Source organism: Nelusetta ayraudi, unplaced genomic scaffold, assembly GCF_046127955.1.
Source record: "Nelusetta ayraudi isolate G7.1 ecotype Tasmania unplaced genomic scaffold, CSIRO-AGI_Nayr_v1 ptg000114l, whole genome shotgun sequence".
Lineage (NCBI taxonomy): Eukaryota > Metazoa > Chordata > Actinopteri > Tetraodontiformes > Monacanthidae > Nelusetta > Nelusetta ayraudi.
The window spans coordinates 1,127,501-1,152,994 of record NW_027466164.1 but is presented as its reverse complement, the minus strand read 5'-3'; the positions used below and the strand labels follow the sequence as shown (position 1 = coordinate 1,152,994).

Below are 25,494 nucleotides of genomic sequence, written 5' to 3'. Positions count from 1 at the left end.
AGTACGCGCGCGTTTCTATGTGTGTGTGGGTGCTTGTTTGCGTTCCTGCTGGCAGATGTGGACGTGTTTGCAACCTCAGACTAAACTCAGACTTTTGGAGGAAGAAGACGGCCCCTCGTTCCCAGGGTTTAAGCGGCGCGAGGGAGGCGGAGGGGCTTCTTTCTTCTCACCCGGTGGAGGAGACCACGATGATGGCCCGCGGGTTGACCAGCTCCGTGTCGAAGAGCGTGCGCCTGCCGCTGCCGTCCAGGTTGGAGCTCTCGATCACGTCGGGGTTGGAGTCCACCCAGAACATCAGCCGCCGCTTCACGTCCACGGCCAGACCCTCGGGGCTGACCAGATCTGCACGGCGGGGGGCGGGGGGCGGGGGAGGGGAGGGGAGGTGGGAGGAGAAAGGAACGTGGAGATCAGTGGTTTTGCGATGTGAGCAGGTGGGCTGCTATGGGGGAGGAAGGGGCGTCTTGTGCACTTGTGCTGATGAGGGTCTCGGGCTCGGCTCCGGGTGCCAGCGAGGCTCTGCTGATGGTCCTGGCGGACAGGTCGGTCCAGTACACTCGGTTCTCCTGGCAGTCGAAGGCGATGCCCACCACGATGGAGCCCTGGAAACACCGCCACAATAAGATGTTTTAGTGCTTGTTGTCGCCAGGGGGGGACACCGGGGTTGTCGCATCAAGGTCATGTGACCCGAGCCCAGCACATCCTCCAACGACAGCGAACTGTGCAACTGTAACATGCTGAAAACAGTTGCATCTTGTTGAACTGATGTTTCCTGACAACCCAAACATATACATGTATACACACAAACACATACATATATATATATATATATATATATATATATATATATATATGTATATATACAGAGTGAGCCAAAAAATGTTTACACACATCAGGAAAACAAAAACGCGCATAAATATTTGGTTTGTATGAGTTCTTTTATACATGTACCCAACAGATGGCACTACCCTCACCAATGCAGCTTCAACAGGTGTTGAGGTACCAAACGTTACCCTCGCAGTAGACACAGAAGGACACAGAAATGTCTGGAAGCCAGTGGCCTCCACTTTGAGCACCTCTAGTATCGGTAGAGGCCAAAGGTCACTTCACTTAATTTGGTATTGAAATACAGTTTTCATTTTCCTGATGTGTCTATACATTCGAAATATATGTACATTTGTGTATACACAAACACACACAGAACTCCAATTGCATTATCTGGGTGTCCTAATTTTAGTCGGGCTACTGCTTTTACATGCACTTTAGTTGTCCAGTCATCGTCAGATTAAGGCAATAATTCGGTTTTCTTGAGTGTCATGTGTCAAACGTAGTGAGTCACACACACACACACACACACACACACACACACACACACACACACACACACGCACACACATCATGTCTCTTACGTGTAGCGTCAGCAGGGTTCTAGCCTGAGCTGTGTTCAGCTTGGTCCCGTTGAGAGGCAGAGCTGCGATCTTCTGGCCCTGAGCGTAGAGCAGCGAGACGTCGGAGCGAAGGGGCGGAGTCACGTCAGGGCGGGGCAATGGCCGCACTGTGGGCGGGGCCACAGAGGGGAGGCCTGATTGAATTGGGGGTGAGAGAAACAGAAACAGAAACAGAAACAGAAAAGCGGTTTAGCCACAGTCGGGAAGGAAATCAATAAATGTCACAAAGTCAATGAGCAGAAACTCACAGGCGGGTTTGACGATGTCGTGAGAGCGGGTGCCCGGAACCTCGCGCCCGTCCTGGTCCACGCACCAGCAGTAGGTGGTCTCTCCATAGCACTGCACCGGACTGAGACACGGGCGCGCAAAGTTATTCCCTCGTCATGAAAAGTTTTGCTTGAGTTTGACCAGTGAGTTTGTTGTAATGCTTCTGTTAATTTGTAATTACATGTGGTTTAATTATATTAAACCATATGATTATTACAGATCCCATGATTTCTGTTTTCCTCCTATGAGGTGGCTCACCAAAACACTCCATCCATCTGCTGCTGCTCCGGCCCCCTCTGTCACATTTTAGAACCCATTGTGACCCCACCAGTTAAAAGGTTTGCCCCCCTCTGGCCTGGTCCAATCATAACTGTCGTATCATTTAGTGCCCACACTGGGCTTGAACTGGAATAAGGCACATGCGGGTCTCACCTGAACTGGCCGTCGGGCTCGCACTGCGGCAGGTACTGCTGCGGCTCCGGCTTCCCTCCGTAGTGCTCCATCAGGCTGCTCCTCCAGCGCTCGCACACACTCTCGGGCTGCTGGGTGGGCGGGGCCGGGACTGAAGAGGGAAACGTACGCAACACTGTTAGTGTGAAGTCGAACGGCGGTGAGATGTCTCAACAGCAGCTTCCATCTCTGTTTTTTATAAACTGATCTCTGGATGTAATGCGGTCATGTGACCAATGGGCTTCCGTTTGGCCTAGCGAGCACTTCTGGTGGCTCCGGAAATCCTCTGCTGATGGAGAATAAACAGGAAGCGGCAGCGAGTGAAGAGATGGGCTGCAGATGCTGTGTGAGATACATGTGCTGGAATATAAATATCACATGTACAGAGTCAGCCAAAACAATGTATACACACATGAGGAAAAGAAAAACTTGCAGAAATATTTAATTTGTATATAGTATATAGTACAATTGTTTTATACGTACAGAAACTTGTAGAGGCCAAAGGTGCAGCAACTCGTTTTAATCACTTAATAAATTTGTGTAATTTCTTTCTGCAGTTTTTCTTCTCCTGATGTGTATATACATTATTTTGGCAGTGTATGTGTGTAAGTACAGTATGTGTGTGTACATATATATATATATATATGTATATATGTATGTATATATACATATATATATATATATATATATATATACACATATATATGAATACGTGTGTATGTGTGTGTGTGTGTATATGTATATACATATATATGTATATATACACACAGTATATATACATATATATGTATATGTATATGTGTGTGTGTGTGTGTGTGTGTGTGTGTGTGTGCATGTGTGGAAGAAAACTGGGTGGCCTTTTCAAAATGAAAATACAACATATTTTGCTTCCCTCTACTAGCAGGTCACATGATGCAGTTTGATGGGCTGCTGCAGTGAACGGGCTAAATCAGCAAACACTTCCACTCTGAACGTGTTGAAATCTTTGCCCAGTCACCTTCCATGCCCGATGGAGACACTTAGGGAGCGTTCTGTGGGGAACCTGGACCCAACAGGTCGCTCATTTTCTCCCATGGATAGTTTTCACAAACCCTCCTCCCTCAGCTCACTTCAGAGAAGAGCTGTAAAAGCCCTCCGAGGCTTTCGCCCCGTGTTTATGTTGGCCTCTCGCTTGGCGCAGCCTCTAATCTACGGGGGGAGATTAGGATCATATCAGAGATTCGGGAGGCAAACATCCACTCGACAATTAGACGGATGCCTTCGGGGAAGTTTTTTTCCCACCAGGATTGAACGCTGCGGAGGCGAGCGCAGCCAGAGGTACAATCCTACAAATCACTTGGTTTCAACGTGTGTTTTGGCTGCGTGTCCGACTAAATTTACAGTTATGTCTCTGAAGTGAAGGGCAAGATCGAGTCCCGGAGCGGACTTTCATTCTCGGTGATTAGCAGTTGCACAGCTTGCGTAAACCACATAAACATATTGTTTTGTGCGAGGATATTGCAGGGCAGAGTACGATTCACTAGGGAGCGTTTGCATCACGGCTGAAGGCTAAATTTGATGTGTGCAGGCGACTGAAATTGTAAAATTATGCAGTTGTGCCCCGCACAAATTTAGCTTTGGGTCTCAACTCGTGATTTAAATCGGGGACAGGGAACTTTAAACGCAGGAGAGTTCCGTTTCTTCCTCATCGCTGGAGAATCCCTTAAAAGGCAGAACCAAAAAACCTAAAGAAGGTTACGTGTAAAGAAAAAGTCTCAACTTCGACAAAGGCGAACGCAGTTTGTGTGTCTCTTTGTGTTTTGCCTGCGGTATCCTGGCAACGGCGCCACCACTTTGGATGTTTATGACAATCGCGAATGGAATTTACAGCACAAAAAGTACATTAACCGTCTGTGTTTACGTTAGGATGTGAGAAGAGAGGGGACAAAGATTTAGAAAAAACAAAAACAGGAGCATCATTACGTCCTTTTAACATTTTTTATAAAGAATAATTAACTATATGGGCACTAACCGCACCCATTGGAGTGCCTTCAGTTTTTTTTTTGCTGTTCAAAGGCTGTTACGACTTTTCATGTCGGGACAATAATGAAGTCGCGTCTGTCTGCGGCATCTGAGGCTAACAATTAGCACGCTTACGTTTTGATACCGAAGCGCAATTTGTGGCTTTCTGAAGAGGCTGCGCGCCAGGTGAGACGCTGGCCTGAGGTATCAAGGTGCAGTGCCAGGTGAGCCTCCGAGGTGCAGACGGATACGGACAGCTGTTTCTAGCTGTTTTCTGTGTGTGGGGGAGGAGGAGGGAGGAAACAACAGTCTCACCTGGTCGGTCGCAGTCCACAGCTGGCGCACCAGGTGGCCTCCTGGTCCCTGCTCTCTCCTGCCCCCTGCTGTCCACGCACCAGCAGTGTCCAGAAGAGCCATGGCACTACGATACAAATAAGATAATAATTAATAAAGTCAATATAAAAAAACAACAACATCAGCATAAGCATGGTAAATACCAATGATGTGAAGACTTACCTGCTGAGACGTGTACTCTCCACTGGGGTCACACTGAGGTACGTAGGCTCCCAGGATGGGGTATCCCTCTGGGCTGGTGGTCTGCACACTGTCCCTGTGCTGCTCACACTGGGTCTGAGGACGCTCCGGTTCCACTGGATAAGAAAAAGAAACAAGGACATAGAGGATGAATGAGCTGAGGTACCACAAGGCTCTTTTCTTTCCTCATTATCTTTCTCCCCCGCAACATTCCTCAGGCCCCTTGGGGTGAAACAAAACCCCAAGCGGTCCTGGTTGTGCAAATTAATAGTCAGATCATTTGCTATACTGAATAGAAACCCTGACTCCCCCTCCCACGCCCCCTGAAAAAAAGACAAAACAATAAAGTTGGAGCTTTACCTGGTCTGTCGCAGTCTACAGCCGGTGCACCAGGTGGCGTTCTGGTCCCTGCTCTCTCCTGCCCCCTGCTGTCCACACACCAGCAGTGTCCAGACGAGCTGTGGCACTGCGATTAAAACCAATCCAAAAAAAATCAGATTGGGCAAAAAAATTTGAAAAAAAGGGTGCGGTATGCGTCTTCCTGTGAATATTTACCTGCTGAGACGAGTACTCTCCACTGGGGTCACATTGAGGTACGTAGGCTCCCAGGATGGGGTATCCCTCCGGGCTGGTGGTCTGCACGCTGTCCCTGTGCTGCTCACACTGGGTCTGAGGACGCTCAGGCTCAACTGGAGGGAAAGGAGAGATGAGTTATTCGGTGATCGGGTGATCTCCCCCTGTCTGCAAGGTCCTCCAACAACTCTACGCCGATGACATTCTTCTTCTTGTTTCCTCTCCTCAAACATGCGGGTTATGACCAAAACTGACTATAAGTTGTTCCTCAGCCAGGCTCCGAAAATGCTTCGTTCTGACTGATGCCTCGTGATGTGCCGCACCTGCTTGCGAGAATCTTCTCTGTATTGCGTCCAGAGTTCTGCAACACGTTAGAGCCAGCTCCCACGCAGGGACTCGTTTGGGTGCCCCCTGACGAACATCTGGCTTGCGTTAGACGTTTCTGGTTTGCGTGGGCGCAATCGACGCTATCAAGCTTGTCTACATCCCACTCACATCTTGCATAAATTACAAAATGAGCTCGCCAAGGACTCATGTTCTCCAACATGTACACATTTATATTTTAATATATGACTCTGACAGCTGTTAGAAAACCCCTGCGCTTTCATCCATACCTACTCTGATTTGCAATCCTTTCTGTGTTATACTGAGCCCTTCAAAACCGGGTGTTCACTCTTATCCAGGATGTTCTGTTCTACGCCAGGACTGAGAGTCTCACCTGGTCTGTCGCAGTTGACAGCTGGTGCACCAGGTGCGGTCCTGGTTCCTGCTCTCATCTGACCCCTGTTGTCCACGCACCAGCAGTGTCCAGAAGAGCCATGGCACTGGGATAGAAATAATTAAGTCAGTATATAAAAAAACAACATCAGAATACGCATGGTAAATACCAATGATCTTAATCATACCTGCTGAGACGTGTACTCTCCACTAGGGTCACACTGAGGTACGTAGGCTCCCAGGATGGGGTATCCCTCTGGGCTGGTGGTCTGCACGCTGTCCCTGTGCTGCTCACACTGGGTCTTAGGACGCTCCGGTTGTTCTGGATCAGAAGAAAAAGAAAGAAGGACAAAGAGGATGAATGAGCTGGGGTACCACAGGGCTGTGTGTTGAGCCCTTGATTTGTTTTCTCCCCCACAACATTCTTCAGCCCCACTGGGATCAAACAAAAAGGAAAGGTCCTTGTTGAGCAATTTAACAGTCATATCTTTTGCGATACTGAATAGTAACCCCTGCATCGCCAAAAACCAATTGTCTCACCTGGTCTGTCACAGTCCACAGCTGGTGCACCAGGTGGGGTCCTGGTTCCTGCTCTCTCCTGGCCCCTGCTGTCCACGCACCAGCAGTGTCCAGAAGAGCCATGGCACTGGAGAAGATTTTTCACGTTTTCACAAAATAATAAAGTCACTAAAAAAAATAAAACCCATCAGAATAATGACAGTAAATCCCAATGATCTCAATAATGACCTGCTGAGATGTGTACTCTCCACTGGGGTCACACTGAGGTACGTAGGCTCCCAGGATGGGGTATCCCTCTGGGCTGGTGGTCTGCACGCTGTCCCTGTGCTGCTCACACTGGGTCTGAGGACGCTCTGGTTGTTCTGGATCAGAAAGAATAAGAAAAATACGTAAACAAGAGATTGTATGACACACAATCTGAGTTGAAGTACCACAGGGCTCTGTGTTGGGCCTGTGATCCCACCCCCCATGAAACATTTCTCAGCCCCACTGGGACGAAACAAGGCTTCAAAGCTGCGCAAATCAATAGTCGGATCATTTGATGTATTGAGTAGACAAGTAAAAGAAAACCATTCCAAAGTGTTCAGCTACATTCAGCACATTTCCTGGAGGGTATTTATGCCATATGAGAAATGTGGACTTTGCATGCCGTCCACAGACGGACACATTGAACTGCCTCACCTGGTCTGTCACAGTCCACAGCTGGTGCACCAGGTGCAGTTCTGGTTCCTGCTCTCTCCTGACCCCTGCTGTCCACACACCAACAGTGTCCCGAAGAGCCATGGCACTGCAATAAAAATGGAAAAAAGTCAGATTGGGGAAAGTCAATAAGAAACTTCTTCATGAGTGATCATCTAAATGAATTACCTGCTGAGACGTGTACTCTCCACTAGGGTCACACTGAGGTACATAGGCTCCCAGGATGGGGTATCCCTCTGGGCTGGTGGTCTGCACGCTGTCCCTGTGCTGCTCACACTGGCTCTTAGGATGCTCTGGTTGCTCTGGATCAGAAAAAAGACAACACATTGTATGACACGCGGCCTGTGCTGAGGTCCATCTGAGGACTCCGACTCCATTCTGTCTCTACAAATCCAGAGGAGTCGCCTTCTCACCTGGTCGGTTGCAATCTACAGCTGGTGCTCCAGGCGCCGTCCTGGTCCCTGCTCTCTCTTGGCCGTCAGCGTCCACACACCAGCAGTATCCAGAAGATCCGTGGCACTAAAACGCACTTCAGTGATCAGCGACAACACAGTGGAGGCCTCGCCCATCCTTCAGTCCAGACCAGGCCTTACCTGTTGAGATTGGTACTGTCCGTTAGCGTGGCACTGAGGTACGTAGGCTCCCAGGATGGGGTATCCCTCCGGACCGGTGGTCTGGACGCTGTCTCTGTGGTGCTCACACTGGGTCTTGGGACGCTCCGGTTCGACTGGTGGACAAACACGCAAACCAGAAAAATGTTGTTTTTTTTCAGTTTGGAAAAAAATAGTTTGAATGGTAGCTAAGCCAAAAAATGAAATAAAGGAGATGCTTTAACCTCACCTGGCCTGTCACAGTCAACAGCAGGTGTACCAGGTGCGGTCCTAGTTCCTGCTCTCTCCTGCCCCCTGTTGTCCACACACCAGCAGTGTCCGGTGGAGCCGTGGCACTGTGATAGAAATATTAAAGGCAATTCAAAAAACAAAACCCATGAGAATAAAGAACTGAATTTAACGTTGTCTGTCACCGAGTTAAATTTTTGGCCGATGAACGGTCAACAAACTGGCTGATAAAAATGCTCACCTGCCGAGACGTGTACTGTCCACTAGGGTCACACTGAGGTACGTAGGCTCCTATGTTGGGGTATCCCTCTGGACTGGTGGTCTGCACGCTGTCCCTGTGCTGCTCACATTGGCTCTTAGGACGCTCAGGCTCCACTGGTCGGGGAAATATGAAAAACTGACATTTTTGATGTTGATCCCCAACAGTGGTATTGGTATAATCAAAGCAAGGTTAGTCAAAGAGTATAAATTCTATGAGCCAACAAAAAAACAAAACGCTTAAAATCAGGACTGTTTTTATCAAACGTCGATTTTATTCTGCTACATATGAGTTGAACCAAGGCATTCGGTCTTGATCCCGTTTCAAGTGTGCATTTCGAGAGAAGATTCTTACTTAGCGACAGGGCGTCGAAGGTCACGGGATCCGCTCAGCCAACATTGTGCATTGTGTTCTGAGTTAAAGCCACTCAAACTCACTCCATCTTTTTTCTTTTGTTTGCGGGGGTGTTCACTTTACACACAGCCCTGCGGCATTGGTGCCTGTTTTTCTAGGCAATTTGAGTCGGTGACCTCCACCGCGTGCCACTCACAAGGTCGAGCACACACCAGTGTGGACCTGCTGTCTGTTTGTCTTGTCAGTGACTTGAAGGATTAGAGAGCTCGGGGGGGGGGGTGGAGGTGTGGGGGAGGGGGGCTCGACGAGCTCAGTGAGAGAGCCTCACAGGGCCCTGACAATAAACACCTGCCAACGCCATAACGCTCCTCAACCATCCGTGTTTCTGACTTTCTCACTCACCTGGTTTGTCACAGTCTGTGGGTGGTGCGCCGGGCGCTGTCCTGGTGCCCGCTCGTTCCTGCCCTCTGCTGTCCACGCACCAGCAGTGCCCAGAGGAGCCGTGGCACTGCAGAAAAATATGTGAAGTGCATTTAGCTAAGGCTCTGACTTTTATTTGGATGGTGAATTCTTGCATTCTTTTATCCTCTTCTGTCCTTTATGTCAATGACACTGACTTGTAGTGGCGTGTACTCTCCACTAGGGTCGCACTGAGGTACATAGGCTCCCAGGGTGGGGTGTCCCTCCGGGCTGGTGGTCTGCACGCTGTCTCTGTGGTGCTCACACTCGGTTTTGGGACGCTCTGGTTCCACAGGAGAAGAAAAAGTCAAATACTACTTACAAACGTGCCTGTGAAAAAGAGCACACTTATTTTTTCTCCCAGAAGAAATATGACGGTATCACACATTTCAGTGTGTGGTGTGTTGCGCGACAGTCAGAGGAAGCAAGTTGACGTGCAACAGTCAGTTGGCGAAAATTGTTGGACAGCCTGTAATTGTGCACAGCCTGACTTGTTGTTAAAGGGGCGTGCCCTGGGGATTATTATGACAAGTTTACTTTGAGTTATTGCTGTCTTGGTCAGAGTAGTGAGAACAGCTGAGTCTGTACACGGCGTGAGAAGGACTCTGGCGATGGTGCGCGAGAAGCCTTTTCATGGGGGTTGTACGGCTAAAAGTGTGTGGAGCTTCTTATTGCTGTTTTTAAATCCAGTGACCGGACTAAATCGAGACAATGGCCGACCGTGTGCAATGAGAGGAGGAGGGAGTGTGAGAGCGTTTCACCCACCTGACACGCTGCAGTCGAGGGGTGGGGTGCCGGGCGCCGTCCTGGTCCCCGCCCGTTCCTGCCCGTTGGCGTCCACACACCAGCAGTGTCCAGTTGAGCCGTGGCACTGCAGCCATGAAAACGTCACAAAAACATCATTAGACACTCAAAATAAATAAATAAATAAATAAAATAGTTATGATAGTAATAATAATAATAATAATAATAATAATAATAATAATAATAATAATAACAACAACAACAACAACACATTGTATTTGCTAGGTCGCCTTACACAAAACTGTTAAAAATATAAAACCCTTGTTCCAAAGCTGAAACCGACTGTCCTACCGGCAATGTCTGTAAATACATCTAAGTGATGCGCTGGGACACATCATCAATGATGTTTCCTGAGATCCTTCGGTGTTTTGGGTCTCTCAACATCAGACACCCTCCATCAGGTGACTCAGCCAGGGTGATCAATCCCCGGCTTGTGTCTGAGCAGCGTCGGCCCACTTCTCTGACCTTTTGATCCAAATTCCACCGAGAGGCTCTTTCTGCAGCCTCTGTGGCGGACTTAATGGCTCTTCTCTTTGCAGCTCCTGAGATTCCCAGAAGGCTGTCTGGCACGGCACAGGGGGTGTGCAGGACAGTGAAGCCCCAACATCCCAACTCTACTGGCTCACAGTGGGCTTTCCAGCTTCTCTGGCATTCTTCAATGAGCTCCTGGTACTTGAATCGCTTGCGCTTATTGGCCTCTTCCATGTGGTGCTCCCAAGGGACTTCTAGTTCCAATAAGAGGACTTGCTTTGAAGAGGTAGATGTCAGCACCACGCCTGGTCTCAAGTAAGTTGATGTTACGTGTTCAGGGAACTTGAGCTGCCTGCCCAAGCCAACTCGCAGTTCCCAGTCTGATGCTGATGAGGGAAGACTGATCAATGGTGTTGGCTGTGAACGTGGCTTCTTGCCCAGTCAGGACCCTGCCAGCTCCAGTCCTTCTTGAGCTTTGAACTCCCAGCCTGTCCGAGCCACGATGTCTGCTGAAGCCACTCTGGCATCATTGGAATCTCGGTAAACCAGTGCCTCTCTTGTACGAGAGACCCTGAATTCCTCCTCAAGGCTGCTGAAGGGAAGCGGGAGTTTGTTGTACCTGCCGTACAGTGCTGTGCTCGTAAGACTGCGTGGCAGACCCAGCCATCTTGGGAGGTAGGAGCTGATCTTTCTCTCCAGGGTCTCTACTGTAGACATAGTCACCTCGTACACCAACAACGGCCAAAGGACATGCGGCAGAATGCCACGCTGGTAAAACCATGCCTTGAGCCTGCCGGGTAGCCCAGACTTTTCTACTGCAGACAACCAAGTTCCCAGCTTTGTGGTTGCTTGGATGGACGCTGTGTCTCTGAGGCTGCAGTCAAAAGTCTTTCCCAAGCTTTTGACTAGTTTCTCAGTGACTGATGGTATTGTTGTTCCATCAACAACGAATCGGAACTTGTCCACCAATTTTCCTCTCTTCCGGACCATGGTCCCGGATTTTGTTGGTTTAAAGCTCATCCTGGGCCAGCAGATGAGCTTCTCCAGGCCCTGTAGGATCCACCTGCATCCCAGCACTGATGTGGTGGTGACTGTCCATAAAGGCTCGGATGGGGGGTTGTCGAATCCCAGACTAAGACAAGGGGCCTCTACACTCGGTCTCAGCTGCCTTCACCAACATGTTCATGGCAAGGGCAAACGGGGTAACTGAGATCGTACAGCCAGTTATGATCCTTTTCTCGTGCCGATGCCAGTCAGATGTTATGCTCCCCAATCTAATTCTCAGCCTGAAGTTCCCGTAATAACAACAAAATACGAAACTTATCTATGGATCTATGAAAAGAAAAAGGTATATATATGTTTTTTAATTGGTTTTTGTCAGTGTGGGACCAACCTGCTGTGGTGCGTACTCTCCACTAGGGTAACACTGAGGTACGTAGGCTCCCAGGATGGGGTATCCCTCCGGACTGGTGGTCTGCACGCTGTCCCTGTGCTGCTCACACTGGCTCTTAGGATGCTCTGGTTGCTCTGGAAAAGAAGAAAGGGGTAAATAAACAAGAGATTGTATGACACGCTGTGCTGAGCTGAGGTACCACAGGGCTCCGTGTTGGGCCCGTGATCTGTTTCCCACAATCAACATTCCGCAGCCCCATTGGGACAAAACAAAAGTCCAATCGGATCTTTTGCGATATTGAGTAAAACCTGGTGTTCATTCTGATTCAGGATGTTCTGTTCTACACCAGAACTGAGAGTCTCACCTGGTCTGTCACAGTCCACAGCCGGTGCACCAGGTGGGGTCCTGGTTCCTGCTCTCTCCTGCCCTCTGCTGTCCACACACCAGCAGTGGCCAGAAGAGCCATGGCACTGCGATAAACCCCCCCACCAAAAAAAAAAATCAGATCGGGGAAAGACAACAAAAAACAGAAGTGTGTGCTGTACGTCTTCCTGTGAATACGTACCTGCTGAGACGTGTACTCTCCACTAGGGTCACACTGAGGTACGTAGGCTCCCAGGATGGGGTATCCCTCTGGGCTGGTGGTCTGCACGCTGTCCCTGTGCTGCTCACACTGGCTCTTAGGACGCTCTGGTTGCTCTGGATAAGAAAAAATACATGAAAAAAGGAGAAATCCTCCTTTTGCCCATGTGCCTTGATGGCGAGTGTTACGCACAAAAGCAGGACTCAAACAAAAAGAAAATGGAAGGACATCATTCTTTTTATTTCCTTTTAATGCTGCTGTACCATACTATTTGCCTGTGAGTTCCAGATAAAGATACAGTTTCAAGAAAAAGGAGAAATCCAGAAATCTCTTTTTGATAAAATTTGAAAGAGGCTAGCGCCTGTGTTACCTGGTCTGTCGCAGTCCCTCGGCGCACTACCAGGTGGCGCCCTGGTCCCCGGCCTCTCCTGTCCTCTGCTGTCCACACACCAGCAGTGGCCAGTGGAGCTGTGGCACTGCAGGGATCAGGCAAACATTTAAAAAAGAAAGAAATTTAAGAGTTTCACATCGGGCAATCAGACAGTCCTACATCCGGCTACCTGTAGGGGGCGATAACGTCCATCTGTGTCACACTGGGGGACGAAGGCGCCGACGCCTTGGTTTGCTCCGCTCTGCACGCTGTCTCTGTGCTGCTCACACTGGCTCTTCGGCCGACTCGTCTGTCCTGTTGGCGAACCGGGAGAACAAATCGACAGTTAGCTCGTTGCTAATTGCAGTAGCAATCAGCTTATTTTGTAATCCGCACGGTTACTCGCACAGCGATGCTCTGTTTTCAGCATACGTAAACCAGGCTCAAGTGTTTGAAGGTCAGCGCTTAAAGGGAGAGTTATAGTAAGCAAAAAAAAAGCTGAATCAATATGCAAAAAAAAAAAAGCAGGTGCATGGTTGCAAAAGGAAGCGCAGGTCAATTAAAGCAAAGTCGGCCTTCTGAAGGAAATTCATGCTGCAGCTTTCTGAGTCATCATGCATCACTTTAGGCCTCTTGGGGGGCCGGAGTTGGGGGGGTCTTCCTACTGACCTGCCTGCTGGGAGCAGGAGAAACCGTCGCCAGCGAAGCCGTACTGGCACTGGCACTGGAAGGAGCCCAGACCATTGAGGCAGCGTGCATTGACGTGACATGGTGAGGAACTGCACTCATCCACATCTGGGGCACAACACAGGCACAGCTCAACTCGAGCGGGAGCGTCGCAGACGACTCGGCGAATTGGAGAGAGAGAGAGGGATGGGGAGAGGGAGTGGGTGGGGGGTGGGGGGGTGGGGGGGTGGAGGAGGTGGGGTGGGTGTGCAAACGCAGCGGCTGTATTTGGCTTTTTGAGCGGGGTGCTGTGGATGTGGATGAATCAGCCGAGAGGGAATTTAGCTGGTGATCTGGTTCATTACGGGCTCTTATGTAAAAAAAAAAAGTCTGACAAGATTTGTGGGGATGAGAGGTTGTTGAGGAGAAGTTCATCGAAAGTTCGTAGAGATGGGTGAACACAGGACAATCACACACACACACACACATACGCACGCGCACACACACACACACACACACACAGACGGACGAGAGTGCTCTCTCCTCCACACATTCCGCAGCAAAAGGAAACACACACACGGTGTCATTGCTCCATTTGTCTCCCGGCCTGCGCTCTCTCTGCCTCTCTCGCTCTCTCCCCTCTCTCTCTTTCCCTCCCTCGCTCCTCCGATCGCCCGCCTCGGCCCCACCTCCACTTCTCACATTAGTCATCCCCGTCCTTGCATTTTGTCGCCCATCCTCCTACGCATTTCGCAGCTGCGCTGGGCCGAGCCCGGAGGGACCGTCTCGGGCCGGAGTGCTGGAAAGCCGGGTTTGAAAACATCTCTCTCGCCAAACCGAGGACGCAAAGGAGGAGAAGCGGGCACTGGGCCAGTCATGGCTAAACTGTACTTGGTTAGTAGTATCGCTGCAATTATAAAACAAACCTCCAACATTTACGGTTCTTGACTTCTGCCTTTTTTCCAAAAAAGAGCCAGTTTTTAAAAACAAATGGAAATAGCTCACTTCCTGTTTGCGGTGGACCATCAATCAGAGCGTATGAAATGTAGGAAGAGAGGAACATGTGGGTCCTTGTCCCATGTCTCTACAACCTTCCTAGTGACCACTAGGGCCATTCTCGTCTGAAACAGTGTTTTGTTTGCCCGTAGGTGGCACTATGGAGCACCTAGAGTTTTAATTTTTGCATTTTGTGAAATCTTCCAGTAGTCCTGACCTGCTTGCCAAATTTAGCTGATTTCTGAGTAGGTTCAGGGGTTCAAAATGAGGTGGAAAGACACGTAAGGAGAAGAATAATCAGAAGAAACATTCTAAGCATAATAAGGTCTTTATAAGCTCCAACTTGGTTTGAGCCAATCTTTAGTAAAGCCGCAAAAAACAAAACACCACAACTCGCTCGACGGTGAGTTCCAAATCTGATTGGAAAGCTATATTGTGACAGTTGGAGAGTTGGAGAGAGTTCCTCTCTGCTGGCTCAAACAAACTCAGAAAAGTTACTATTTTTTAAAGTAAATACGTCAATAAACTTATTCTCAATAGTCTGTTTTCTTCCTGTCAAACCATGCACTCGGTTGTGCTGCTTCCATCGTTGTATATTACGGTAGAGTTTTCATCCAATCATATTCCAGCTCACTTGTGTTGTCAGGTTCTGTGAAATCTGCCTTCAAAGGCCTTCACAATCAACACTGCAGGCTCCTGTGTGCTGTCAGTGAACGGACCACAGTCAGTTGCGATAGCCAATCAGATCTCGACTCTGTGATGCCAAAGCCACCTAGCTGGCCCTACGCTGAACTGTGATTGGATCAGCACTCGTGAGAGCCGGACAGACTCAACTAACCCCAGAGGAGGAGAAGCTAAACTCCCAAATCATCTGCAATTTATAACGTAAATAACGTGGTGCGTTACTGTTCAATCGTTTTGCTGTTGCATACCCTCAAAAAACCAAAAGTGATTAATGTGCTTATTTTTATTTTCTATTGATAGTTTGTTTCGTTTTTGTCTCATTGGTGTGTTATATGAAAGGGCAAGACGTGAAATGGACAAACTTGTTTAAAGTCATTTTGCAGTACTTTTTGTTGGACTCATTAAAACTTCATTGACGAACACTTTAAATGGCTATTTCTTTTTTAAATTTTGACAGCATTGATGGTATTATGAGGTGTATTGATTTAGGCAAGACCAAGTACAATGTCAATAAAGGTCTACACATGAAATGCACATCACTGCGTGATATAAACAATCAGGATTTCTCCTCGCCAGCAAAAGTTGCGGGAGCCCATAGTTTGTTTTTCCAAAAAACGACAAGGCGACTCACCGACGCAGGTGCGTCCGTCGAAGCCGAGCTCGTAGCCACTCTGGCACTGGCAGCGGTGGCTCCCTGGCAGGTTGACGCACTGGGCATGAGCTCCGCAGGGGGCCAGGCCCTCGGCGCACTCATCCACGTCTGCAGGGGGGCGGAAAACAGGAAGTTATAAGAGGAGGCCTTTTTCAACCCAACAGCGCCCCCTTCTTCGTCCGCATGAGTATGTCAGCTTAGGTCCGGTAAGACAGGTGTGGGCAAACTACAGCCCGGGGGCCATATGCAGCCTGTTAAGCTTTTTAATTCGGCCTGCCCAATTTGAAGAAATTATATAAATAGTCAGTAAGTCATAAAATAGCTGTATTTCCTAGCTACAGCTATTACGCTAGGAAAGCTAAATACTGTGGGCCTTCAAAGACACTGATTTGGTTGCAACTTTGCTTTGGTTTATTTTCAATGGACATGAAAGCAACATGTTTTCTACACATCCCATGATAGGTTTTTCCTCCTATGAGGTGGCTCACCAAAACACTCCATCCATCTGCTGCTGCTACCCTCCTCTGTCACATTTAAAAACCCATTGTGGCCCACTAGTCAAGAAGTTTTTTTTTTAAGAGTAGTGATTATAATAGTGCCATAAGAAGTAAAATCCATCTTAAAGTTTAAGATGTTCACCACCAGAACTAAAACCTGGTTAAAGACAATTTTCTGTTCTAAAAATTGTACTCATGTGATTGAGTCTTTGTTATCATTTAAATGTCATATTGGATTATCAAGTTATTGAACTGTATGGCACTATCTTTACAATTAGGGGCAGGTCCTCAAAGAAGGGCGCGCAGCGGTAAAATGCGATGCGTTTTGCGGTGAGATCGCGGCTGCAATCTGCGCCGCAGATGCGGGTATCCACAAAAGGTTTTTGCGCTAATGACATGCAGGCGCAAACACGCCCGCAAATGCGGCACCTGAAACAGGTGCGAATGTTGCGGTCTGGCAACCTGAGAGCAGTTTCCGTCTGTCAAACTGCACGCGGACACGAGCGCAAACTCTTTCTGGATCTGCCGCTGTTTGAATGAGGCGTATTTGCATAGAAGGGGGTGTCATTTTGCGCGTAATGACTCATTTAAATACATTCAAATGAGTCTGGCGCAACCCTGCCGCTACTTGCGCCTCGCCGCATTTTCCGCCTATTTTCACGTTTGCGTCCCCTCTGTGGATTGGAATCACCGTTTTTTGGCGCTATTTACACGGAGCGGAGACAGGCGAGGGCCGGGAATCATGGGAACCGAGGCTGATATCAGCGGGAGAGAGAGAGCAGCTGCTGGGCTAATGACAGGGCCGCGCCGCAGCCTCCAGCACTGCACGCCCGCTATTAACTGGAGAATTAGCAGAGGGAGGAGGTGGAGGAGGAGGAGGAAGGTTTTCCTTCCCCTCCTCCGTCCCTGACCCATCAGCACGGGGTGAGGGGGTGGGGGGCAGGGGGGGAGGTGGCGGTGGGGTGGGGTGGGGTCGTTGAAGACGTGATGAAACGCAGACGCGACGCCGTGAGTTGCTTTCAACTCATGGACTCACACATGAGGAATGAAGGTGTGTATTTCTCTCTCGTAGCAGCATCTGATCGACTGGAATAGTGTGAATCTCTACATCTATGTATGTATGTATGCATATTTGTATGTTTGTTGGATGTCGTTATTGTTATAACGACGTCCAACATATACAATACAATAACAAAGACATAATGAACGTTGATCGATGTGTGTGTGTGTGTGTGTGTTTGTTTTTATTTTATGAGGACCCCCAGGAAGAGTTGCAACCACAGCTATGGAAGCTAATGGAGATCTGAATAAAAAAAAGAAAGAAAACAGGACCTGTTGAGGGAATCCCAAGAGGTCTGAGGGTTTAGGCCAGTGGTAAATTAGGTCAAAATAAGGGACTGTTGTGTGACGTACGGCTGTCAGGTAATGTGTGGGCCCCTGCTCACAGTGTCGGGTAGTTTCTGAGGAGTTCCCATTTCACAAAACATATATTGATTGTAACTTGGATTTTGAATGATTCGTAAATTAAGACAAAACTCTGTTTGTCTTTGTGTGTGTGTGTGTGTGTGTGTGTGTGTGTGTGTGTGGAGGCATGCGCACCATAGCAGTTGCGGCCGTCCCCTCGGTAGCCGGTGGCGCACTGGCAGCGGAAGGCCTGGCCCTCCAGTGGGACACACTGGGCCGTGGTGTCACAGTCATGACTGCCAGAGTAGCAGGGGTTGACCAGCTGAGGCTCCACTGTGGATGAGGAGAAGGCAGAGTAGGAGGAGGAGATGGAGGAGGAGGAGGAGCAAGAGCAAGAGCAAGTGGAGGAGGAGGAGCAGGGGGAGGAGAAGGAGGAAAAGTAGGACCAGAAGGAGAAGGAGAAGCAGGAGGGGGGAGGAAAGGAGGCAGAGGAGGAGGAGGAGATGGAGAAGGAGGAGGAGAAGGATGAGGGGGAGGAGGAGGAAAAGGAGGCAGCAGGTTAACAAACACCAAAACGACAAGAATGATGGTGAGACTGGATGAGGAGGAGTGAGGTGTGTCCTTCAGAGTGGAGCTGAGCAGGAATGTGCAGCAGTGGGAGAGGAGAGTCAGAGTGAAACTACAGAGAGTCTCCGACACCACTACACTGCATCACTCCCACACTGCACTGTGTCAACTACCGCGGTTCTGGGAGCCGCACGGTGAGACTGCGGGCTCCACCGCGACCTCCAGCAGGGCGGCGCTAACCCAGTGTCCTCGGCTGACTCGAACCCGGGGGGGAGAGAGACGGAGGGAGCGGAGCGGCGGTCATTATTGCCGGCTAACCAGACGCACGTGAAAGAAAAAAGAAAGGGAGAAATGAGGCAATTTCCAGGAGGATGTTTGCTCTGAGGAAGAGACTCCGCTCTGCTGGCGACATATGGACCAGGTTAGACACACATATGCAGAGAGAGAGAGAGAGAGAGAGAGAGAGAGAGAGAGAGAGAGAGAGAGAGAGAGAGAGAGAGAGCGGATGTGTGTTCGGTGTTTCTTCCTGCCGACTGAACAACAACTGGAGGAAGTTGAGGCTCCTACATTGTGCTGCTTTTTGGTTTTCTTTTCATTTATCAATTTATTTATTGACATATTTATGCGTCTTATTTAATCCAGGGGTGAAGCCTCATGTGTTGGGGATTCATTCGGACCGGCATCCCACATCAAAACGAGGCGATCTTTGGAGAATCTGCTCAAGGACTTGAACGAGTGCTGGACTTGACTGAGCGACGCTAAAGTGAGCGATCGTTGCAATCCTGCTGGTCTGCCCGGTGGTTTTTGTGTGAAGACTTTGAAAAACCTGAGTCCTGAGTTTGGGGCAGAAGCTACAGCCTCGTCATGGCAATCATGTTAATGTTGGTGAGCTGTGCATTGAGGCCAACCAACCATTCAATGGGTTCAAATGAGCGGCTTCCACCACCACCGCTTCATCATGAAAGCCAATTTTCAGCATAAACAGCAACACATGCTCTCTCTCTCTCTCTCTCTCTCTCTCACACACACACACACACACACATACATACACACAAACACACACATTTTTTTTTTTTTTAAAGACAAATAATCGTGGCAAGGTGGCCAGTATTGGCTGGACAGATGAAGACAAATTTACATATTGATTTGGTTTGATTGTTTGATACCCCAGGGTGGGGGATGGGGGAGGTGGTGGGGAAGAGGGGAAACTACACAAAGTGCCAAACAAACAAGACACACATACATGAAGGCACCTACGTGAGGGTCGGTTTGCAAAGCAAAGCATGGTTGACTTTGACAACCTCGACTTTAGGCTTTGCGGCACAAATAACGGGCCAAAGCGCCTGCTGTGAGAAAGCGTCTGGGGTAGCAGCCCTTTGTGATGTCACAAGGGGTGCCAACCCACTGATTCCACTCTTGAGACCATCACTTCTTCTTCTTCTTCTTCTTCTTCTTCTTCTTCTTCTTCTTCTTCTCATTCTTCTTAATTTCAGGAAGCGGAGAACATTATTCCATCCTCTCCCGCTGAGAACGTGGAGCGAGCGTCGTTTGATGGCGTCAGTTTGGAATTTCGAGTTCCACAAGTCGGTGGCTCGGGCAAAACACCAGAATGCTTTTGCGTTTTGCTCCTCAGTGACATGAGAGGTTGCATTTTAACGCTCAGGTGTTGGTTTCCTTTATCTCCTTCGTCTTTTGCTACTTTTCTTTAATGGCGTATTGCAATCGACTTTTGCTTCTTGGAACCCACGTTTAGTGTTTGACCCCCACCAAGGCTCTGCTACGATCTCTCCTGATTCTCATGATGTCAGTGGGCAGCTATTCTGCCCGAAACCCCCTCCTCGACCCCCCCACATACACACACACACACACACACACCGAACCCCTCCCGCAGGAAAATCTGTCATTGGCCGGGATATTATTTCCCAGAAAGTGTAAGACCCTTGACAAGACACACACACACACACACACACACACACACACACACACACACACACGTACGTGCCACTTAACCCCGTGTTTACAAAACCCCTGATCCCTGAAAGCTCTTCCAGCTGTGCTCCGAGCGCTTGCCGCGCGCAACGTGCGCGTGAGAGACGTGTCATCGTGACCTTTTTAATCAAGCTGTTGACGTTTCAGTGACAGGAACTTGGTCTGGGTTCAAATATCGTGACGGCAGCGGCGGTGGTGGCGGCGGCAGCGGCGGCGGGGTAAGAAAGGTATCTAACCTTTCCCACTCCCCTTCGTCTCTCTTCCAGCATCATAAGGTCACTGTCTGGTTTCCATCAGCCAATAAAAGGGGGAACAGGGACGCGACAAGCCTGTGTGTGTGTGTGTGTGTGTGTTGATAGAAATCGAGAAGGTGGAACGCGCCATCGTCGTTCGCCTGCGCACAATTCCATTTTCGTCTCTGTTTATGAGCTGGGAAGCAGTGAGAGGATCTAATAAGGCTGCGCTGCTGCTGCTGCTGCTGCTGCTGCTGCAGCTGCTGCTGCCTCTTCAAACTCTCTCACTCTTAAAATGCTCGTGTGAAAATCAAAAATTCTCCTATTTCATTAAAGACAATTTGCCCACGACCTTCGACCGGAGACAGTCCAGAAGTGAACCAGAGGTGAGAAAAGTTTGTCCTGTGCTGCCACATTACTGACAGCGTGTCCCAGTACTGGCAGTTCCTGTCATCGGCCCTCTGTGACGTCAGCCAGGGGTTTGTGTCCGCCACTCACAACACGCAACGAGGCTTCGACTTTGGACAGGGGAGCTCAAACTGAGAGCTGTTGCCGCGTGTTGCAAACAGAGGGCTAACCGGTGTGTGAAATACAGGTGGTTCAAAGGGGTCAGGACCCCCCTGTTTTTACCCATGAGACCCCCTGACAGCTGAAAAGCAAAAATTTTTTTTTCTTCAAAAAGCTAAAAAAAATATGTATACATTTCATTGTCACTAATGGTCAATAAAGTCTGTTTGAGACCTCGCTGTCTTACATTCAAACTTTTAAAAACATGCACGCTGCATGTTCAAGACATTTAGATTGGTCTTGAGAATATTGACGGGTTATTTCACACACTATCCAGTTCTACTGCAGCTCTGCAGAGGTTTTGGATAGCTAAGCAAAACACGTGAGGTGGCTCCACTGCACTTCCAAAATAAAGAGAAAAAATACAAATCTCAAAATGGGACCCTTTGACTAAATCTAAATTTGGAACCCAAACAGGATTAGCTGGTGGGCGTTCAGGCTGCTTCGGTGGTATTTCTTTTTGGGCTTGTTGAATTCCGACGTCAGAGCCATTGTAGACAGACTTGCCCCCCTCGTCTCTTTACTTTTATTCACGCTCCAACTCCAGAAACCAAGCAGCGGGCTCGGCCTCCCAGCGGGCTTGGCCCCCCCCCCGTGGACTCGGCCCCCCCGTGGACTCGGCCCCCCCGGTGGACTCGGCCCCGGCGCTCTGTCCGCGACAGCGGCGGTCCTCGACAGCGGCGGTGGCGGTGCAAACGGCCCCCAGCTGTTAATTACACTTCCATTATCTCAGACCGAAGAATGTGAGTTTCAGTCCCCGCCCCCTTTACGACCCTCTGCGCAGGGTTGAGGGGGTCCATTTGCGATTCGGTTGTGGTTCTTCCGAGGGGCGGAGGACACGACATTCCCACCGCCTCCACCGCTGTTTACCCACATAAAACTGTTGATGTTAACGGTCTGGGCCGTCGCTCAGAGACTTGGTGGCCTCCTAACATTGGCTCCGGGTTGAAAGAACAGTGATCTGAGGGATCCACTGCACACTGCACAGATCACTGTTCAAAAGAAGCCCTTCTCCTGCTGGAGAGCAGAGGGACGGACCGTCCACTTGCAAACATGCGGGCTGTGTGTATTTCATGGCAGCTCCTGCTGTCCCAGGCTGGTTTAGCCAGTTTCTACTTTTATGTTTTTAGTATCTATTCAATATAACTATATTAAAGGTCCAGTGTTGAAAATGTGCGCAGATTTATGATTTTCATATCGGTAAAAGCTTAATACACTGTCCATAAATACATTAGTAAAAGTGTATACTTGCAGTACAACAAAACCTTGGAACGGTTCTTCTTTATACATGAGAATCTCCATAGATCAATAAGGTGATAAGCGTGAAAGCGTGTTTCACATTCAGGGTGAACGCTCGCATCTTCAAATAAACCAACGAAGAACAAGGTGGACCAGGTATCCAGGCCACTGTAGTTCACTGGCAGACTCAGGAGAGGGAGGTTGACAGAGTGAGCGCTGCAGTCTGAAACGCAAGCCCCTGATGTTGCCGTTTCTTCTTCAAAATCTCCACCAGCATTACACACTGTACCTCGATGTACCGGTCGCTGTGTGTTCCGTGTGGCCTCACCTCCCAGCGGGCTGATCTTGTTGGTGATGGCGTAGCGGAGGATGCGCTCCTCCTTGACGTACATGACGAAGGCCCGCTCCACGTTCACCTGCAGCGTCTCGGGGCCGGCGCTGCGGCTGTCGTGGCGGCAGTCGCGGTAGGTGATGTTCTGCTTGAGCTGGAAGGAGAAGGACTCGGAGCCGTGCTCGGCCGACCTCACCGTGAACTCCCTCACCGAGGTGGAGGTGGCCACTGCGGGGCGCAAGAAGAAAGAACGGGGCCGACTCTTGTGTCAAAACGTGGACATTGACCTAGGTCAACTAGAATAGCTGTGCCTGGTGACCAGACGACCTAGTGCTCACCGGACGGGTAGTACTGGTAGGTCTCCTTGAAGGGGTCCATGGCCACCTCGGCCCCGGGGGGCAGGAAGGGCACGCTGCCGCTCAGAGCCGTGTCCACCGTCAGGTGGTTGTGGTCGTCCAGGCCGCGGCCCGTCTGGACGATGGACAGCCGCTGGTTTCCCGGGTAGAAGACCACCTCGGCATGCCGGCTGAACTGGGCACCTGGACACACCAAGCAGCAAAGAGTATGTTTTCTTTTTTCACTTCATACAAGGGCGGTCGAGGAATTATTATTTTTGAAATTGCAATGAAGCTCTGAACTTCCATGGTTACTACGCATGCATTGTTGATAGACTGTACAGCAAAGCATTTGTGTAAGTTAGGTGAATAAAATATAAGAGTGAAGGACAGATACTTGGTAAAAGTATGAGGAAGTCAACACAATGGAAAAGAAAACGCAACGTCTGACACTGCATGAAGCGCAGTTCGACGAGTGATGGACAGTATATATGACCGAAGAGTGACAAAATACAGGACTTGACTCAGTTAAAAAAGGACTCTGGGTTGGATTATTTTGAAAGAGACTCCCACATGTTTGTCATTTGTCATTTTAATTTCCCTTTCTTGTTTTTCTTTTATGAGTGTCTGCTTGTGTCAGTTTGGATGTTGCAACTACATTAAGAAAACTCAATAAAAAAAAAAAAAGAAAAAAAAGATGAGGGTGTGTATTTAATCTCATAGCAGTGAGCGCGTCAATGCTGAGCGCCCCATGCGTCGTGCAAGTGCAAGAGTGTGTTGCGTCAGAGGGCCGGAGTGCACAGCTGCTTCCTATTAGCGAGCAGCGTACTGGCTGCTAATATCGCATCGCATCCCCGGAGACGGTGCAGCTGACTGGAGAGGGAACACACACACACACACACACACAGACACACACAGATGTGCAGACTGTGCGCTCCAGTCAAGGTTGTACCTGTTATTTTGAAGCCTGCTTGGCTGTTGGGCAGCTCCAGTGCAAACAGCCATCCGAAGAGCTCTCCAATGGGCGCCACCGGCATCAGAGCCCAGCCCACCGGCTCAGGCACCTGAACCATCGGGTAGGAGGAGGTGGGGGGAGGGTCAGAAAAATGTCAAAGCAATACTTAAAGGTCCAGTGTGTCAAATTTGGAAGGAGGCCTGTTATTTAATGAAGCCCACCGGATAGCGCGTTTCGTGTTTAAGCCACTGTCAGGTGACAAATGGCTGGGCAAGATGACAGCTAACTAGCATCATGCATCAGCAAACATTAAAGAGGTGCAAGGCCCAATTGATTCCACGGCCAGCAGCACTCAAGTGTTCATCTCAAAGATGTTTATTAGTCTTGAGACTGTCAGTGAGACTAATAAACATCTTTGAGATGGCTTAAAGATGTTTATTAGTCTCGCTGACAGTCAACTGGGACCGAGCACAGACACTGCATTTCCAACAAGTCTCCCTCAGTGTCCAGGAAACAACCTCATGACATAGATTTATCTTCCAACACGGGCCAAGTTCAGGCCTTTTTTCATTTAGCTTGTCGTCTTTTGTGATGAAAAAGCCTTCATCAATATTAAAATCATGAGTCAAACCAGACTTTATCCACTGGACCTTGAAACGATTCACAGAAGGCAGCAGTGCAAGAGTTGGTACCTCGCTGATGGCCGTGTACGCCCTGCCGTCTCCCACCACGATGTAGGCGTGCAGGTCAATGTTGCCCAGCTCCACCGGGGTCGTGCCCACCATCACCGTGCCGCTCACCTTGCCGCTGACGCGCTGCGGGGCGCCTGCAGGGGGCAGCGTGGAGGGGAGGGGGGTTGTCACTCAAAAAAAGGCACTCAGAAGAGAATCGACTTGTGGTGGTGCAGTCAAGATGGCACCAACCCAGACCAGGACATTGTCACTGACCAGACCAAGATTTCATATATCAAAGAAAAATACCAACAAAACAGAACATATGACCAGTACATTGCTTCCAAATGGAGCAGCATCATTTCTTTTCAGTTAGGTTTCGCTCAATAATAATTTTCTTTTCTGCTTTTTAAAAAAAACAAAAAAAAAAACAACTTTTGCTTTGCACAATTAAAGAATAAATTAACTAGGATAAAGGGTCAGGGTGTCACTCTGGGTGTCACAAACTCAGAGTAACAAGGCAGCAACTGGATTATTTTCTGTTTTTATTTCGTGTCATTGCAGTGTTGGCTGAGTCTTGACCCCGTCTCTTGATCAAAAACCCACAGTTGGCCCAGTCCAGGACCGAGACCAGGCCCAGTAACAACGCCTCTGAGTCCGAGACAAGACCCTTCAAGAGTGGTTTGGAGGCCAAGACCAATGTGGAGAACAAGTACACTACCGTCTGGCAGACAGTGGCGTCCGTTGCCGTAGAAACCGGGCTGGCAGTGGCAGCAGAAGCCTGTGGCGTAGTCGGAGCAGAGTGCATTCTGGGAGCACTGCTGCTGGAACCTGGGAATGAGGAGGGAGCAGGGGAGAGAGGGAGAGAGGAGATGAAGGCTGCAGACCTTTTGAATGTTTAACATTTAGTTTGTGCTCTAATGAGAAAATGGCAGGAGATGAGGAACTCATTTGGAGCGGAATAACACACT

At 49.2% G+C, this 25,494-nt stretch overlaps 1 protein-coding gene across 12 annotated transcripts in view; it reads right to left on the bottom strand.

The window, feature by feature from the left end:
* The window catches only part of nid2a (nidogen 2a (osteonidogen)), a 45,490-nt gene that overhangs the window by 5,935 nt on the left and 14,061 nt on the right, over positions 1-25,494 (bottom strand). For 2 of the 12 annotated variants that reach the window (XM_076049338.1, XM_076049337.1), the window contains exons 10-44: positions 25,245-25,354; positions 24,545-24,678; positions 23,850-23,961; positions 22,901-23,101; positions 22,560-22,790; positions 17,832-17,969; positions 15,715-15,843; positions 13,407-13,532; positions 12,928-13,052; positions 12,738-12,843; positions 12,350-12,483; positions 12,149-12,254; positions 11,785-11,918; positions 9,882-9,987; positions 9,275-9,399; positions 9,060-9,165; positions 8,286-8,419; positions 8,046-8,151; positions 7,799-7,932; positions 7,619-7,724; positions 7,374-7,507; positions 7,188-7,293; positions 6,735-6,868; positions 6,528-6,633; positions 6,176-6,309; positions 5,989-6,094; positions 5,253-5,386; positions 5,058-5,163; positions 4,680-4,813; positions 4,479-4,584; positions 2,145-2,274; positions 1,694-1,794; positions 1,407-1,579; positions 470-599; positions 171-342 (exon numbers count right to left, since the gene is read on the bottom strand). In XM_076049338.1, coding sequence (XP_075905453.1) covers positions 171-342; positions 470-599; positions 1,407-1,579; positions 1,694-1,794; positions 2,145-2,274; positions 4,479-4,584; positions 4,680-4,813; positions 5,058-5,163; positions 5,253-5,386; positions 5,989-6,094; positions 6,176-6,309; positions 6,528-6,633; positions 6,735-6,868; positions 7,188-7,293; positions 7,374-7,507; positions 7,619-7,724; positions 7,799-7,932; positions 8,046-8,151; positions 8,286-8,419; positions 9,060-9,165; positions 9,275-9,399; positions 9,882-9,987; positions 11,785-11,918; positions 12,149-12,254; positions 12,350-12,483; positions 12,738-12,843; positions 12,928-13,052; positions 13,407-13,532; positions 15,715-15,843; positions 17,832-17,969; positions 22,560-22,790; positions 22,901-23,101; positions 23,850-23,961; positions 24,545-24,678; positions 25,245-25,354 — 4,509 coding nt within the window. The remainder of the gene's footprint in view (positions 1-170; positions 343-469; positions 600-1,406; positions 1,580-1,693; positions 1,795-2,144; positions 2,275-4,478; positions 4,585-4,679; positions 4,814-5,057; positions 5,164-5,252; positions 5,387-5,988; positions 6,095-6,175; positions 6,310-6,527; positions 6,634-6,734; positions 6,869-7,187; positions 7,294-7,373; positions 7,508-7,618; positions 7,725-7,798; positions 7,933-8,045; positions 8,152-8,285; positions 8,420-9,059; positions 9,166-9,274; positions 9,400-9,881; positions 9,988-11,784; positions 11,919-12,148; positions 12,255-12,349; positions 12,484-12,737; positions 12,844-12,927; positions 13,053-13,406; positions 13,533-15,714; positions 15,844-17,831; positions 17,970-22,559; positions 22,791-22,900; positions 23,102-23,849; positions 23,962-24,544; positions 24,679-25,244; positions 25,355-25,494) is intronic. The other 10 variants (XM_076049339.1, XM_076049340.1, XM_076049341.1 and 7 more) reach the window with 10 other exon arrangements.